The sequence below is a fragment of the Drosophila rhopaloa genome, unplaced genomic scaffold, assembly GCF_018152115.1.
Source record: "Drosophila rhopaloa isolate 14029-0021.01 unplaced genomic scaffold, ASM1815211v1 contig_115, whole genome shotgun sequence".
NCBI classification, from domain to species: Eukaryota; Metazoa; Arthropoda; class Insecta; order Diptera; family Drosophilidae; genus Drosophila; species Drosophila rhopaloa.
Window position 1 is genome coordinate 12,626,770 of NW_025334990.1, and position 17,766 is coordinate 12,644,535.

Here is a 17,766-nt window from a genome sequence, read left to right on the forward strand (position 1 = left end):
AAGTCTCGGCGCACATTTGTCTCGGTTCACGTGACTTTCCCGTGGAAAAACCACGGAGATAATCTCGATAGGCACAAGGCACTGAGGTGTTATGCAGTCCAGTTGCATCATTTATACAAAACCAATTTGAGCATTGATATTCGACAAATAAATCGTATATGTGTATTTATTGGTGATAGCATTTATTTATAAAGCAATGTGTAATTCCTAATGTTTGGTTTTTCACGTTTCTTTGTTCAAACTTTAATTATACGGAATGAGAGAGAAACGTTTTTTAGAACTTCAAGCTGCCCGAGATCTTGTAAAATTCGTCCTCCCCACGCGATTTCAAGACGCAGAGGTGCACGTCCTGGCATTCCGCTGAACCGAAGTCAAAGTCCCCAAAGCGCTTCAGGATCTCGCGGGCATCAAAGCTGTTCCCGGACTTCATTGCCTCCTTGCGGTAACGGTTGTTCATCACTGTCATGTGGAGCTTGATAGACTCGCGGTCATTATTGTCTGTGGCGCACAGGCCGGTGGTCTGGAAGTGGGCCAGACACTTATCCGCGAACTTCTGCAAGTCCGAAGACTCAATACGACCGTATAGAACGCGAGTGGAGCTGGGATCGTCGTTCATAATCTCCAGGCCGTTGACTTTCATGTCAAATGGAGTTTTTAGGTCAGCCAGAAACTGACGACAGGCCTCCAGCTCATTGAGGGCCCTTTGACGCTCGTCGTCGTCCAGGAGCACATACACACCTAGGGTAAGGTGGATGCAGCGCTCAGAGATAAATAGCTCCTCATCGATTCCCGGCAACTGAGCCTCCAAAATGTTTCTCTGGTAAGGGAGCATATGATCAGAATTTCTCTTGGCTGATTTCACCCTATAAAATGTATATGTACCTTCAACTCCACAAAACGCTGCTGGACTTCACCGGTGTTTAGAGCTACGGCCAAAAAGTGGGTGGGCTTCATCTTCTTGCGCAGGGAGGCAAGTAAGTGGCGGATTTGACGCAGTGCAGCGCACACCTGGCTGCGTTGTTTGGCTTTGATAACGACGTCATTGGATCTCTCGTTTTGACGTGGAACGTAGATCTCGGTCCTGGTCTCTTCCTCGATGCGACGCTTCGTAGAGCCTTTCATGCCAATTAGTCCCCCATAGAATGATCTGCAAGAAAATGGCTTACAGTGACATCAATATATGAGCAAGTGTTAACGCACTTCGGAACATGAAGAGCAAGCTTAAAATCGCCATTTGGCGTCTCCTCAATTCGAGTAGCAGCTGGATCCTCCTCGTCGTCGTCGTCGGCATAAAGATCTGAGGGAAAGAAATGGTTATCTAGGAAAAAAAAATGCAAATAGCCATTCACCTGTTTCCTGGTAGGCCTTGTTTTCTCCTTTAGCTCGTTTATTTTGGCCGTTCCACTTTGCACCGCCGAAATCTTCGTGCACCACGTTAACCCTATAGCGTCGATTTTGGCTCATCGTTTGGACAGGAGGGGATAGCACTTCGCGACTCATTGTGATCGCAAAAATCAGGCAAGCTCATGTATTCACGGGGATTTCCCGAATTAAACCGAGTTCCTTATAAAAAAGACGGGATCTGACAATGTCAAAAAATGCCCTAATGCGTTTGTAAAGCTATCCTAGGAATTCCGAAAAAATACCAACGCAAGTCGGAATTAAAGGAATACTAGGGGGGTTCCTCCAACTATATTATGATTGAAGGTAACGAAATCAAATAAATTGTATAAAATATATGGTTTATTTTGTGGATTTTTAATAGTTTTAACTCGTTGTTAGGATAATAAATGTGTATATAGTCAAATAAATGGAATAAATAATATTTTGAATTGTTATACGATTAATACCAAATTAGACAAAAAAAGAATTAATGATTTGGCCACACTGAAACATTGTTATTGCACGTGCGTGGTTTGTTTTTAGCGATTTCTGAGAGCACTGGTAGATTATTAATTAAAACCATGCCAGCCGCCCCCGCAGTCAGCAGCAATGGCAAGCCCACGGAGCCGCACAAGTCCTGGAAGAAGGTAAACGAAGAGCGGAAGGCGCTGAAGCGTCAGCGCAAGCAGGAAAAGCTGCTCAAGGAACTGCAGCAGGCGGAGGAGGCGGAAACCCGTGCGGAACTGGCCGCCACTGAAGCACAAAAGAAGGACAGACCCAATCCGTCCACCCTGAGTATAGCTGTGCCTGGTTCCATCCTCGAGAATGCCCAATCCGCCGAATTGCGGGCCTACGTGGCTGGTCAAATAGCTCGTGCTGCCTGCATCTTCCGGGTGAACGAGGTGATCGTCTTTGACGACGTGGGCATAGCCACTGCCCGCGAGACAAAGCGCAGCTACGAGGAGGATGCGGAGGGCAGTGGCACTGGCACCGTGCGCAGCAGCTCCCTGCAATTGGCTCGAATCCTGCAGTATCTGGAGTGTCCGCAGTACCTGCGCAAGTACTTCTTCCCTCTGCACAAGGACCTCAAGTACTCGGGGCTGCTTAATCCGCTGGACACCCCCCACCACCTCCGGCAGCAAAGCATGTTTCGTTATCGCGAGGGCGTCATCTGCGACAAGAAGGCCAAGGAGGGACACAGTTACGCGAACGTGGGACTGCTCAACGACGTTCTGGTGGACAAGGCAATTGAGCCGGGAGTCAGGGTGACCGTGAAAATGGAACCTCAAAGTGGTAAGCCCTAAATGTTTTATGAATCTAAATCAAAATCAAATCAAATCTATTGGAATTTTAGAGACCAGCAGAAAGCAGAAGGGAACCCTTGTCAGCCCGGATGAGCCACGTCGGGAAACAGGTGTCTATTGGGGCTACCAAGTGCGTATTGCCCACTCACTGTCGGAGATTTTCACCAAATCCCCCTACGATTCCGGCTACGATGTGACTCTTGGAACCTCCGATCGCGGCACCAATGTGCATGAGGTACCCAACCGATCCTATAGCTTCAAACACATGCTCATCGTCTTTGGCGGACTGCAAGGCCTGGAATCTGCCCTATCCAACGACGAGAAGCTAACTGTAGACGATCCGGAGCTGCTGTTCGATCACTATGTGAATGTTTTGCCCCGCCAAGGATCTCGAACCATTCGCACGGAGGAGGCCTTGCTAATTGCTCTGGCGGCTCTGCAGGAGAAACTTCAACCGGATGTTGAGGATGTGGAGACCGATCTAAGCGATCTGCTGCCTCAAAGTGAGGATACTGGCATATCTGTGCGTCGAGATGTTTTAGTTAGCAAAAAGCAGAAGAAAAGGAAGCTGGTGGAGGACACCGTGGAATCACCAGTCGTTTATGAGCCTTCTCCTCCAAAAGCATTGCCCAAAGTCGTTAGACAGACAGCTAACCCTTTTGCCGATCCTTCAGAGAGTTTTGAGAAAACAGCCCCCGCAGATGACGACTTTGAAGTCGTTTCCTCCACCACAATTTCTGCAACACGGCAGTCGAGCACAAATAACGACTTGAGTAGGTTCGATTGAATGGAATAGTTGGAATTTTATTTTTGTAAATATACAGATCCATATGTGTTGCTTAAAGTTTCGTTTTTGATTTTATTGTATTCCCACTATGCGTTTAACTATATTTAGCCTATATTCTGAACTTTGTTGTTAGCATAACTAGCTGTATTCCGATATAGACATAAACTTTTGTTCGAAACGGGCTAATAACTGTCTACTTACACACTAAATTAATACGTTTTAAAATTTCCAACGCGAATGTCAAAGCAAGTTTTTAGTCGAAATTTAGTCTGTCACCAACCGCTCATCTATGTTTCTTACATACATCTATATTGTAATTGTCCATCCACTCTCTGATAGCTTAAACATAATGACCTAGTTGTCCCTAAAGGATGGACTGTCTTTCTTTCTGTTATTTACACACTGAAAATGAAAGTTGAAAAAAAAGGATGAAGCCATCCAAAAAAGCTTTCAACTAAATCTCTAAATGTAGTATGTCGCCACATTGTCACTGGTCATAATTAGCTATGGAATCGAGTCCTGGAACCGCGGTTCTGGCAGAAAGTCTTCCTCCAGCTCAATGCGCGTGTCGCTGTGATATCCCAGCAAAGATTCGGTGTCTTCCTCCATATGTCGGATCGGGAACGTTTTGCCATCTCCAAAGCTAAAGGATGTGGTGCATTAAATTCGATCAGGATAGGTATAACATATAGTGTACAGATCATAGATCATAGTGGGAAAATGATTAGTTGAGTGCGCTATTTCGTATTTGATTGATTGATTGATGATAATGTGCAGTGCAACGGAAGCAAAGCTGTTGGATTTCTTTTCTTTGGCAAATTAAAAACAAACCTTTGTTGCTGTTACAAATATATTTTTGCATCCATCTTAAGTTCGTCACTCGTAGACAAGTTCGCTCAGTATAATAATGTATTTAGGTATAATAGGTGTACAAAAGAATAAAAAAGTATAAAAGTTAAATTGCAAACAGTAACTAACTAACTACATAAATTAAAAGCAAAGAGAAATGCCCGAATTTCGTGTGATAATAGTGTGTACTGAAATCTCATAGCTTATCATTAGGCTTAAGTCTTGAAGATCGGTTGATATCTACAAGGATGATTGGTTCCATTAATGTGTTAACAAGGTACAAATTTCTGACCTCGATAAATATCTCAGCTTCAAGGATCTCCCATATATTCGTTTCTGCTGATTTCAAATACAAAATTCGATGGATTGAAACAGCGATAAATGCTTGTTTAAAACCAATTACATATTGCTTAATGTTAACTTAGTCGAATGTAGCTAAGTGATGATTGAATTTAAAATACCCGACGATGTATATCTAAGCCAAGTATAGTGGTCCCAGCCATTCAAACATTTTAATGGCCTACACTGAACATTTGATGAATTGCATAGAGGTAACTTATTGGCTTACTACAAACTGCGACGTTGACAAATCTGGCAGTTTACTCGGCTATATAGTACAAACACAATACATTCTACAGAAACAAATCAAATGGTGCAATTCAAACTGGCAGATCGCCATTCGGCGGGCGTGGGGAATCCTTGGCAGGATCCACTCCTGCTAGTGGATGATCCCCAACCATGTCGATGAATACAGCTGCCCCATTGGCTTCTCTCTCCGCCTGCTGACTAGACTTGACTACTGCTGTGCTGCTGCTTAATGACTGGCCGTTTGCCACCTGCTCCAGCCGCTCTTCCAGCTCGTCCAGGTATGGAGATGGTGGCGCCTGTTGCTGCTGCAACTGCTGGATTGGCTGGGCGCTGGGGCTTCTTACTTGATGAGGCGATTGGTTGTGGTGATGGTTAGTGGTGTCGAGGGGACTAGCGCCAATCAACTTATCTGTTGGATTGCCATCTAACCTGCTGGTGGCCGTATCCCCCATGGCATCGTAACGCTGGACGGGTGAGGTGGTGGACACTCGACTCTGGTCGCTGGAGGTCGGATAGCTGTAGCCATCACCGCGACTAGTTCCGTGATTGTGAATAAGCAGAAGTGGTGGTATTGCGTTAAACAGAGAGTTTTAAACAGAAATTATCTTTTGTTTGTTAGGTTTTCGAGTTGATTTTTGTTTTATACAGTTTAGCTTGTTGTAGTTGTAGCTGTTGTTGTTGTTGTCGTTTGCAGTTTGTTATATAATTTTGCACGGATGTGTGGAGACGAATATTGCAATTGGATTAACTGATTGTGAATGGCAAGTGTTTTGGTTTTTAGTAAGCTGAGTGGGTTCGTGAAATTCCACGGATTCTGGCAGAATTTCAAGCGAAATTTGGCATTTTAAATTAGTCACTAAATCCCGCGATCAAGTCGAATCTTTTCGACTTTTTTTTATTTACAAACAGAAACAACGAACGTAAGTGAAATGAAGTGGTAATTTTGATTATGCTTACAACTAAATTACAAGAGGAGATCGACAGCATTGTTTCGTTGCTTTGCGTTCTCATTTTTTGGACATACAGAGTAGTTATTTGGCTTACACAAATTATAAGTGGTAAAATTAGTGATTTTTAGCTGTATTTGCTTTATTCTTAAACTCAGCACACAGAACACACATCGAAAATTAGAAAAGGTATTTAACTACTAAGCACTGGCTTTCGAGCATGCCTTTAATTTGCCAAAATCAACATATTAACGAAAATCATAAAGTAAGTTAAATCAAATAAAACAAAGCGTACAAGAACAACAACTAAAGAGTGAGAGAGCTTCTAGTGCAGCACGGATTAGTAAAAATGGGAATGTGAGAATGCCAAAGATCGAAATGGTGGGAAAGAAGGAGCGAGACATACCTGGAGAAGACGGGCAGGAACCAGTACTGCCAGTCGTCACCGAATACCTCGCAGAAATTGGCGTATCGGCCCAAGTTATAGCCATTCTTATCTGGGCCGCCAACGCGGAAGATGGGAGCCCGAAACGACTCTAAATGGAAAACAAATAAAGAAGGCTATATTAAACCTATAATTGGAATATCAGGCTTCATTTACTCACCCAGAGTCGTGCGATTCACCAGCACCAGGTAGATGTGGTAGCCAAACAAACTCACCAAACTAATGGCAAACATTAAGGCAATGAAGAACAGGAACAAGATGTGGAATCGTCCCATTCCGGTGGCATTTAGCTGTCCCTGTGCCGAGTAACCATTATTATCGTACTTGGATCAGAAAGTACAAGCAGTATAGAAAACATTACAGCGAAACGAGAGAATACAATCATTAACTAACAGGTCTTCGCATGCAGCGGGTATATAATTAGGTAATAATAAAGGTTGAGCAATCGGAAACTTACGGCACCTACCTTCCAGAAATCGACAAAATCGTGCAGCGCTGTGAAGGCCACGTACAGGCAGTAGACGAGCGCATAGCCCAGGAACAGGACAAAGTACTTGTAGTTGTAGAAGTTGACGCAGTTGTTCACCCAGGGGCAGTGGTGGTCCATCTTCAGCACGCAGCAGCTGCACACGCTGCAGTGGTGCGCCCGGTCTGGCTTGATGATCTTGCACTTCTCGCAGAACCGCACAGATCCGTTCATTGTGCTGAAAATCAAATATTTTACGGATTAAATACATTTTTTCCGAAATGCCCATTATAAAATGTATAAGGTACTTTTCATTTTGTTTTCATTTTAACTGAGTCATTTTTTCATTTAAGAAACATTATTTCCTATAACAAATGATTCCCTTCTTTTATAGCTTTTATACTTTGTTCGCAATATCAAAAGACAAGTATGTAAAAAAACTATTTAATTTGCTTATTTAAGACCACAGCACTTCGGCTGACAGTTTATAGTTAAAAATAATAATAAAAAACAAAAAAATAAAAACTAAATTAAGCGCTAGGCTTCTAATGAAATAGATTTCGCGGAACTGAGCTTGATAACTTAATTTAATCCTCACCGATTTGTGACTGGCAGATCGCGCGCAAAGTTGTTAAGTATGCGTTTCTGGGTGTCTGGGCTGTCGGCCCGGAAAAGTCGAGTCACTTCCTCGTCCGGTATCCGCCACTGCAAAAGAGGTAAACATAAGGTATTAGTGAGGTTTTCCCAGTCACTTTTGATAGTGGCAGCCGATAAGGCGTGTGGCTTACTCACCTGATCAGGCATTCGCCCCACGGACGTCATAATGGTACGCCAGTAGGACCACATAAACAGGGTGAGAAAAAGGTGGTAGAACAACAGCATGAATATCATACCGATGCGGTTCTGCGAGTTGCCTGTAGGTGGAGGAATGGTTAGAGATTCAACTTCTAGAGAAATGAATAATAGCACTTACGGATGCACAGCTCCACCACGTAGGCATAGTAGGACCAGGCTATCACCGCGGTGATGAACAGCACCGGGATCCACTTGAAGACCGCCATACAAAATCCACAAGGTGTCTTCCGCCGTCGATGGTCGTCGTTTCCCATGTTATTAATGTGGGCCACCACTTCGGTGAGGGCGCGCGTGTCTCTGGGCGTTGGGGTGACGTCCACCTGAAGCTGAAGCGGAATCGGGGCGCCAGATGGGACTGCTATTGTGACTGCTCCTCCGGCGGGCGGGGATCTCTGCGATCTACGCTCCTCCGTCCAATCCAATTTCTTTATCTGATAGTGATTCACTCGCTTGCACGCTATTGTCGAAAACCTTCGGCGCTATTTGCTGCTTGCTTCCCCTTTTGGGCGGGCAGGTGCAGGTTTTCACCTTAACGCTGCGACATTTTTGTTATTATTCCCAATTTTTTTTTGCTTTTCCAGGTGCAATTAACAAAATTTGGCTGTCAAATTATGGGTAACTCGAACTGGTTTAGGGATGGGCGATTTGTGAGTTGGGGGTGGCACAGTCAGCGTGGCGTGACACGATACTATCGCTTATGGCCATACAAGTTGAGAACAGGTTTTATTGGCATGCTAAATGTTGTAAGATATTTATTTAAAAATGGATTGGATACAATAGTTTTGACAGAAAAATGAAAAGGTAAAAGAAAATATTATGCTAGAGAAATATTTTAATTAATAATTTGAAAGTGTCGTTTATTTTTTAATTGTTTTGGATTGTTTTTTGTATTTAAATAATGAACGCATTTTTGATTAACAAAATTAGGTAAACTGAAATGCTTTTAAATAAATTAATTAAATTAATTATGTCCCCTAAATTTGGTTTAAATATTACAATATTACCATTGCCACCCTCACCAAAACGCATACTCTGACGTCACAATTGCCTGGTTTTGGTATTTTTTTCTAGTATTTTCCCCCACACTGGAGAGAGTCGACAAAAGAGAGAACTTTGGCTGAGAGCAAGCTTTTGGGGGAGCATCGAGTCTATTTAAGCAACCCGCAATCCACAACTTTTTGTAATTTTTTGCCTGACACGGAACACGGAATATAGAGGCTCCAGCATTCGATATTTCACCGTTCGCACTTGTTTACGTTTGCCATTAAAAATTTTCAAAAAATCAAAAATATAGCAAATAACAGCGGTTTAATCGCCGGTGGGAAAGATATAGAACGTGTGCCGTTGTGCTTCGGATCGGTGGATTATGTGCGTTTGAAAATTGAAAAGTAATTGCAGCGAAGAGAAAAGCCCGAAAAACCGAAAAGCGTGCTCGCCAATTAACTCCAGCTTCGCCCCGCCCCCCGCAACCGCCCCCTCGCACCTGTTCTCTCTCCGCCACTCTCTTCAATTGTGCAAGTGTATGTAAAAAAAAATGTGAGAGAAGAGAAAAAAAACACTACGTGCGCGTAATAAAAAACGAGGTGGGCGGTAGGCGGGGGGTGGTGTAGGTGGCCTCCCCCCTCTCCCCGAAAATACAATATACATACATACAGAAATCTACCTATCTGCTGCTTTTGTTGTTGTTACTTGAAGGTTTTTTTCGGTGGGGGACAATCAATAAACACGAGAGCTGCGTGTGAAAAAGAGAGAGGAGAAGAGTGAGGGAAGAGGAGAGAGTGAAGTGAAGGTGGAGAAAGGGGGATCTCGACAGAGAGCAAGAGAGAGATAGAGAGGGGCTTGCGCATATGATTCAAATGCCGGTTTTAAGCGCAGTTTTTTTCTTAAAACAAGTGCAGCGATCACTTAACTAATTACTTGTCCTAATCAGCAGACATTTAATTAACAAGATCAGATCTCATTTGAAATTAAGAGTAATTGGAGGCAAACTTTTCAAAAACATTGCAAATGCAACTGCAACTTTATGTTATCGACGCCTATCGATGAGGCCAATCGGTAATTGGGTCATGGGCAACTGCTTTGCAACAAGATGCCAATCAGAATTTGCTCATATATTATTACAATCCAAAACAAACCAACAAAAAACACAATTTTTGAGGGCCAGTGTAGGAGTTGCAAACAACAATACAATAAACAAAAAATCCAACATACATACTTCATCGAGTTAAGGTGGCAGCAAAATATACAAAAACAAAAATGTTTATTTAAGCGGAATAAATAAAACAATTACATATGCGATAAACCAAACCTGTTTTTATTTAAGTCTTAAACAAAAGTGAAACATAAATCATTGATAGGCATGCGCTGTGCAAAATTCCAATTAGGCCAGTTTAGCTTTCTATAGTTGTTCATATTGGTTTTTTTTAAATGCCAACCAGAATTGCCCATTTATATTTTAAAACCCTAAAAAACAAACAACCTAAATTAAGTGCGTCGCACAAAAAAAATCCAACCAAATAAATAACAATTTAAGTTTGGCTGGCAAAAAACACCCTTCCAGAAAAAATGTTTATTTAAGCGAAAAATTATTTCAAGCGCGCAACAGTTCAACAGTTCATGGGCAAAAAACAGAAAACGTTTTCATTTCAAGTTTAATCAAAATCTTTACAGATAGCCAAAAATAAATTAATCACTCTATTTAAACTAAAAAAAGAGTTGTGCAACTAAGTAGGAGTTTAAATATCGGAAAGAAAACCTTACAGGTCAGCTGGCAAAATAGAATATAAAACAAAATTTTTGAGCGAACAACTGAAAAATAATAGCAGTTGTTTTTCGTATTTGACTTTCTTGTGTATAACATGAAAATCTGAAATATTTATAATCCCAGCAAATACGCTTTTTTCAATCAAAATCTAATAAGGAATTTTGTTAATACATCAAAGTCAACGCTTAAAGTAACAACAACAAAAGCGGCAAGAAAAATCAACCAACCTGCCATCAAGTAAAAGTAAAAAATAACAAAATCAACGAAAGTAACAAATTAAATTTGGTTTTAGCCATAAAGAGCGAAAGAGAATAGAAGGAAAAAGGCCGAAAAGCAATAAGGGAAAATAAAGGAAAAGAGGCGCCAGAGGAGCAGGTGAAACAGGTGGACGCAGGAGAATCACCCACCCAGAAACCATCATCGCCAGCAGGTGACAGCCAAGCAGAAAGTCAGGTGAGTTTCACTCGCGTTCGAATCCATTCCATTTCCACTTTTATTCCGATTCTGCTGCCATTTCTGTTTGCCTCCCCGTGCGATTAAATATTTCACGCGCTTATCAATTGCTCAAGGGTTGGCATTGCTTGATAAACAAACACAACTAAAAAGCAAACAAAAAATTAAATAAGCCAACGACAGTCGCCTACTTAAGCAGGTGGAAACACCAGGTGAGGTAATGGGGGATCGGATCGGGGTGCTCAGGAATCCGCAGAGATATTCAGAAATCAGCGAATAAATAGACCTGCTGATAGCTGAATTGGGTGACGAATAATCTTCAGAAATACTCATGATAAAGAAACATTTTTTTGTAAAATATTCGCATGATATTTATAAATGAAAAGAAAGAGAACCGCATAGTGGCTGTAATTATTGTAGACTAAACGATGGCTGAGTTGCATAAGAGTAGAGCGAGTAAATAATATAATCTTTCAGTCAGGTGAGTTCCAGAAACCAATATTATGTCTAGGTGCTCAGGTATCCGAATATATACTCGTAAATAATTTTAATTGTTTTAGGAGCTGTTGTTTATTGCGCAATAAATAAATAACTGCAAAATTAATGAAAAGGTTTGTCTAAGCTTATCAAAGATAAGAGCAGTGGTTTTAAAAACTGGGTAGTAAATAAAATATATAAACATTTTTGTGATTTAATCAAATCGTTAAAGGAAAAATATGGTTACTAGATGCATAGGCAGCCGAACAAATATAGCAAAGTGTTGTTATATGAATTTGTAGTTTTATTTTACTATTTTTAGATATTTTTTTTTGAACATTAATTAAGAATACCTGGAACTTAATAAACGTTTTTAAATTTCTAAAGGCCTTTAAAAACACCTGATCCTTAGTTACACTCTTTGCCTTAATCCAACTACTTTACTTCTTTTGAAATCCTCTTTTCTCCTTTTGCAAATGAAATCCTGATAACAAATTCTCGTGCTCGTCCTCGATGAGCTGTATTTGTAATTAATTCCATTTTGTATACTTGGCATTTTCGCAAAGCGAGAAAACCAGGATAAAAACCTGGCAATACAGTTGGACAGCAGTCGAGAGACAACCATCCATCAGCGGCAAAACACACAATTTCCAAGCCAAATTCAATTCCAAGTTGAGAGGAAAACGGTGTGGGGTAAATACATATATATAAATATATATAAATCGGTGGCAGGGCGACTTCAATGCGTATTCGATTCAATAGCCCGGGGCCACCTCCCTTAAAAGGCCCTTATTCCGCTTATGGCTTCGGACCCATTCCCTTTTTCCATTGGCGAGAGCAGATTCCTGTCATGTCCTCACGTTTCCTGGACCCGTGGAGCTTATGGACCGGCTTAGTTTCAGCTGGGACTCGTCGTTTATTGATTGATTCTCCCCCGCATCTTTGGCCAGCGGTAATGGGGCCGGGAATAAAAAGTCATCGATAATATTAGCTCGGCACTGGGAAATGTTCTAAAAATACAAACGAATTTGTAGTTGCGCCCCCCAGAAAACTAATGAAAAAGTTGCCAGTCGGCTTTAAGGCATTTTTATTGACAAGAGTCCTTTGGCTTCCTTTCATGTTTTATATATTTTTTGGTATCCCAAAACTGGAATTGACAAGGGTGAACAGCGGCACGTGAAAAACTCATCATAAAAACCGAAAGGACAGAGGCGACGAAGAACGCTTTTTTATTATCCTCGTTTTTGTTTTTATTCCCGGCGATATTCATCTTTCATTCCATTCTCCTTTATGCCAAACAATTGGCTGGGAAAATTGTTTTTCAATTCTGATTCGCAATTAATTTCGCAGTCCAGAAATAGAACGCATCACGTAAACAAAAGCAACACGGCGTATGCGCAATATTTGCTGTGTATTCAATTTTCACCTGGCGAAAAACATGGAAATCAGCCTTAGGGCGCAGTCAAACTTAAGTTGATATTATTAATTAGTTGCACAAGTTTTTGAGTTGCGGTGATAATGCCCCGGCACTTTGACGGATGTTGATAAATTATGTGTAAATACGAAATTTCCATGCCTTAAGTGAGTCACACTCCCACCAAAAAGTTATTGCGCATAATTTGCGTCTTCTTCAAAAAGTGGCCAACAAATTTTCGGGACTGCCTGAATAAATAATCATAATTTTCAACCCCCCACCCTCCCCAATCGCCAATCAAAGCAAAAAGCGAAATGAAAAGAAATATTCACACAGCGAAAATTTAATTGTTTGGCCAAAAGGAAAGAAGAAACGGAACGGAACGAAAACGACCAATAAAAGCCACGACCTTCGGTCAAAAAAAAGCGAACAAAAAAATTAAATAAAACCACCCAACACTGCCCTCTTTCTTTATGTACGTACATATATATATAGAGTGTGCTAAGGGGGATCCAGATTTCTATTCAGATTTTGGAAGCTCTTCAATAATTCGCTTTTTTTATGTCGGAGACGCAATTTTGTTCCAGCAATTTGAATGGGAAAATCGATACGAGACAGCCGCAGAAATTAGACACATTATTAGCCTTTGCCTCTGGCGTTGTTTCATTTGTTGAGTAATAAACTTTTTTAATTGTAATGTTACATTTTTAGATGCATTCCAGATGTATTACGGGTTTTTGTGTATCCCAAGGTTGTTTATTTACAATTTTAATCTTCTAAATCGTAGATATTTTATGCAGCTTTCCATTTCTTAGAAAGCTAAATTTACAAACGAATTTGTTTGTCAACTTCTGGCGCTTTTGTGTGCCAAGTGGGATTTACTTGTCGTGGCTTCAGGAAGCCTCTTCCTGTCCCATCTCCATTTTCTTAGCTCATTTGATTACACGAACTTGGGAAGTTTTCCTTAGTTTTCTTTTTGTTGCCGTCTAAGACCTTTTCGAACTAATTAGGAGGGCAACCGCATTTCGCTTTGATGGCAGGGCTAAAGTTTCCATTGGCTTTCCTTCGCCTGATGCCAGTCATTTGGCCTCCTCGCTCCCGGGAAACTTATCTTGATTAAGTTTTATTTTTCCCATACATATACAGCGTATATATTGAATAAACGATAAAGTTGCACAGCCGAGATAAGCAGACGCGGCACGTGAGGCAGAAACTATTATTAGTTGACAGAGTTCAAAATAGATTAAGTATACGCCGCCGTCAGCCAATTAACTGGCGATCTACAAGCGCATTGATCCCATTCGGTCTCTCGATTTCGGTTTCGGTTTCAGTTTCAGTTTTCCCAGGTTGTCAATATGCCACAGATGTCACTTCTTTTGGGGCAACCGATGACAGGTCCCCTGAATTGTGTCATCGGCCAAAAGAGAACTAAAAAGCTAGCCGCATTTTCATTTCATTTCTGCCCGCTGCGGTTTATTAGTCGTAAATTTGGACTTGCTTTTGTGCGAAACTCATAAATTTCATTGTCTCTGTGAGGATTTTAATATGCACGGCATTTGTCTGCAGCTCAGCAGAAAATGCTGAATAAAAAAGCCACCCACGCATAGGATACCCAAATGTACATAAGACATATGTCAGCAGTCTGTGGAGAAGAGGAATGGGACTGGTTATATACTAGGCCAGATTGACCCACTGAGTTCTCGTCTCGAGTCTGTCTCAATCTAAAATCCCCGGCGACTGATAGCTTATCTACTGCCCACTGACGCATTTGCCATGGACTTAGTTGTATCTAAAGTCTTGGCTTATCACTGTACATATGTACATATATCTCCTATGTGCATGCTAAATAAGTCTCATTTGATGACGACGTTTGCTTCAACCAATTTAAATTCAGAGTTTCAGAGCTTTTATTGGCCACTTTTTGATAAGTAACTTATTTTCAATTGCAAACTTGGCCATAAGTTACAATGGTTTATATCTAAAGTTTTATCGCTAATTATATCTTTATAAATATTTCTCTTATATAAAAAGTTTAAGTCTATAAGTTGCACAGTTGTTTTGTATATTACATTACATTTGGTGTGAATATATAAAGTCTTTGCTGATTGCCAAACATTTGCTTATTTATATAAGCTAAAACTACGAGGTGTTAGGAAAGGATTTATGTTTCTAAATTTTATAAACATCTATATGAAGATTATGCAAAAAAGCAATGGACTTACACAAAATGGCTTGGTTCCAAATGTTTGTCCTTGTATGCTGAATTTTACAAAATGCTTTCCTAGTGCAATATTAAGTCCAAAAAAAATCAGCAGTTCCATATAGTTAGTTGCTAGTACTGCATAGTAAAAAAAAACTATAAAATATAGTACATATTTCCTTAAACAAAATCCAAGAAAATGACTCATAATTTATTCAGTTTTAAATATCCAGTTAACTTTATCTCTAGAGTATTAGCTTATCATTATATCGTGTTTGTGTATGTGGTGGCAAAATGAGTTTGATTTGATGACGCCTTTTGGCTGATGACACCTGCGGTTCCAAGTCCGTTCTAATTAGAAAAACTTTTCTAGTACGCTGGTAACTTTTAACTTTTGTTGATTGCAAAACTTTGCTTTTTATAGTGGCCAGGTGGTGGCTGGGGGGGGTGGTTATGGTTTTTGGTGGGGGCAAAGGGATGGAAATGATTGACTGACTGATGGCCGGCGGCATTATCTGGCTGCTGTCGCTGGTCTATTTCACTTTCGGGCTTGTCCCGCTCACGCACTTTAGCTGCTGCTGCTGTTGGGTATCTGACAAAACTTTGACTTTAATCGATTTAACAATTTTTTCCCTTAACCCCTGTTTGCCCCCCTTCCCAAAATGTCACCGCCCGCCCCCCTCCCCTCCCTCGCCGAAGGCCGGTGCCGAGCTTGTTGTGTTGCCCACAGGCAAACATCAAAAGTCAAGCAGCTGCGTGACGTCAATTGGAGCCACGAAGCGAAGGCCGCCGGAGTGGGTGGGTGGTGGTGGTGGTGGTGGCCGTTGTTTGGCCCGTCTTATGAAGAGAGTGTGGTCAGAAGCGCGGCCCACACATCCCGAACACGCCAAAACCGGGCCGGCATTACTTCTATTTGCCCACGTACAGCGTGTAATCTATGACCGCTTGACGACTCACTCTCCAGTTACACAAATTTTATATAACTACATGTGGCTGCTCAAGAAATTGGATAATTGCTTTAGATTCGATTGTTCAAACGAATGGTAGTCATTCTCTGCTCAAGCATGTGAAGCTAAGCAAACAATGCCAACAGAGTTAAGTACTGACATGTTGACTTAGTTTAAGTCTGAGTTTTAAATATTAGCATTGGTTGGATAAAACAGAATTATGTTCTTTGCAAAATGAGACAAATTCCAATTAAAATGTGGTATGTAAGTTACTGAAATTTACTTACAACACCTATTCTATAATTACTTTTAAATAAAAGAACATAAAAATGTTAAATGCAGAATGAGTTGACTCACAAACCTTTGCGGCCAAATTCCAATTAAAAATGTGGTTTGCAATCACTGAAATTTTATTATTCCATGGTCTATAGTATAAAACTAATATAAAATTTAGAAGGCAAGCCTTGAGGGGTCCCTTAATTAACTTTGAAAAGATACAAGCTTGATTAGAAGCTCCAAAAAAGGAGGTTTAAAGTCAAATTCTAGATAATATTCAAAGAACACCACCCACCCACCTTGCCAAACCGTAAACCCGCCCAGCATTCAAGGTATTTATTAAATACTTGGGTGACCTTTTCTCAGGAATTTCCTTTGAACGACTGCGCCCACACATGGCAGACTTTGGGGGCATCCTAATTGATAATTTAAGGGCTTTCTGTCTAGCCCCACACTCGAGTTTGCAAATTAAGGGAGAAGTTTTCAGATGAGAGGCCGACATAATTTATTTCTCCCTGTTTGCTGCACAGAATCGAGCTATTATGCCCCAAGACATTGCAGGCAATTTAATTATGGAGTATTTATTCAACTGAGATGTGAAATCTGTTTTATTATTTATTCCTCGAAGCATGTGGAAAATGTCCTGGGAAAATCTAAGAGTCCAAAAATAATGTTTTCTTGTTGACATTATTTTTGCACAGCGAATGGTTTTCTTTATTTTCTAAAGTCTATTCATTTTCCTTTTGTTTGTTGTTTTTAAGATTACCATGTTTTTGCTATCTCTTGTTCTGTGAATTGGGTTTTTTATTTGCCTTTTGTCCCTTTCGGCAAAAGGTCCTGGACTTTTGATTCATTGTCAGGCGGCTTAAAATGTTGGAGCAAGTTTAAAGCATGTTTAAATTCATCGAGAATTTGACTCGGCAACTTCAGTCTTTCCTGCCACCCATTTTTTTTTCGGTATCCACCTTATGTTTTTCCTTGCTCCCAGTCTTGGGACCATCATTATTTTTTACCTAAAAAGTTTTTGGCAAATTCTGCCACGTGCTATGGCCGTAAAGCACTGGCAAGGCCGGTGGAAAAAAACGATGAGCTGAGTAAATTTAATTTTTCATACGAAAGAGTTTTTGGGGGGAGGCAAGTGAAAATATTTGCCAGGATAGAAGGACTTGGGGGCATAAAAATCCCAGCTACATGTTGCGCTTTTGTGAGCTGACTCTTTAAAAGATATACACGAAAATGGTGCATATGCCACACCCACAGAAAAATATACACAAACTCGGGGAGCATATGCAACCCATAAATAAACATAAGTTGTCGCTGGTGTTCCCATTTCGTTGCTCTTTTTCTTTATGGGCGCCAAGCAACAGTTTTTATTTTTCCTTATTTTCTTTCTTTCATATGTACATTTTATGTGTATATATTCATATTCGTACATATTTACATAGACATGCATATGTTTTTTATTCCATTGTTGTTGCGGTCGAAAGTTGAGTGCGAAAAAAAGAGATATAAAGTTTTGAGTGGGGCAGAAATCGAATGGAGGGGGGATAGTCAATCATATTTTATTCCACGGTCCCAGACGGCTTCTGAATTTAAATATTTTCGGCTGTA

General features: G+C 40.7%; 4 protein-coding genes across 13 annotated transcripts in view; 2 read left to right on the forward strand and 2 right to left on the reverse strand.

The window, feature by feature from the left end:
- Nucleotides 1–148: 148 nt before the first annotated feature.
- LOC108040628 (activating signal cointegrator 1 complex subunit 1) lies at nucleotides 149–1,608 on the reverse strand. Its single transcript, XM_017118180.2, has 4 exons — nucleotides 1,350–1,608; nucleotides 1,201–1,297; nucleotides 883–1,147; nucleotides 149–817 (listed from the first exon to the last, which is right to left on the reverse strand). The coding sequence occupies exons 1-4, from the start codon at nucleotides 1,498–1,500 to the stop codon at nucleotides 275–277; spliced, it is 1,056 nt and encodes a 351-aa protein (XP_016973669.1). The 5' UTR covers nucleotides 1,501–1,608; the 3' UTR covers nucleotides 149–274.
- A 290-nt stretch (nucleotides 1,609–1,898) lies between these two features.
- Nucleotides 1,899–3,474, forward strand: LOC108040647 (putative methyltransferase C9orf114; the record flags this gene model as incomplete). The annotated part of the gene is made up of 2 exons (XM_017118201.2): nucleotides 1,899–2,676; nucleotides 2,738–3,474. Coding segments are annotated over 2 exons (1,515 nt in total), but the record flags the coding sequence as incomplete, so codon positions are not given.
- A 44-nt stretch (nucleotides 3,475–3,518) lies between these two features.
- LOC108040648 (palmitoyltransferase ZDHHC20-B) lies at nucleotides 3,519–8,278 on the reverse strand. 7 transcript variants are annotated; one of them, XM_017118208.2, is made up of 7 exons: nucleotides 7,743–8,278; nucleotides 7,562–7,683; nucleotides 7,368–7,474; nucleotides 6,770–7,007; nucleotides 6,464–6,599; nucleotides 6,265–6,394; nucleotides 3,519–4,117 (listed from the first exon to the last, which is right to left on the reverse strand). In XM_017118208.2, exons 1-7 carry the CDS (start codon nucleotides 7,876–7,878, stop codon nucleotides 3,979–3,981), a joined length of 1,008 nt encoding a protein of 335 aa, XP_016973697.1. In that variant the 5' UTR covers nucleotides 7,879–8,278; the 3' UTR covers nucleotides 3,519–3,978. The 7 variants fall into 7 exon arrangements, with proteins under 7 accessions (XP_016973697.1, XP_016973696.1, XP_016973695.1 ...); XM_017118207.2 differs by having other exon boundaries at nucleotides 6,761–7,007; XM_017118206.2 differs by having other exon boundaries at nucleotides 6,464–6,626; nucleotides 6,761–7,007.
- Nucleotides 8,279–8,794: 516 nt separating this feature from the next.
- Nucleotides 8,795–17,766, forward strand: part of LOC108040617 (cAMP-dependent protein kinase type II regulatory subunit) — a 32,756-nt gene continuing 23,784 nt past the window's right edge. Inside the window, exons 1-2 of one of the 4 annotated variants that reach the window (XM_017118149.2) lie at nucleotides 8,795–9,012; nucleotides 10,681–10,841. The gene's annotated coding sequence lies outside the window, so the exon portion shown is untranslated. Of the gene's footprint in view, nucleotides 9,013–10,337; nucleotides 10,626–10,680; nucleotides 10,842–17,766 lie in introns of those variants that run through there. The other 3 variants (XM_017118145.2, XM_017118147.2, XM_017118148.2) reach the window with 3 other exon arrangements.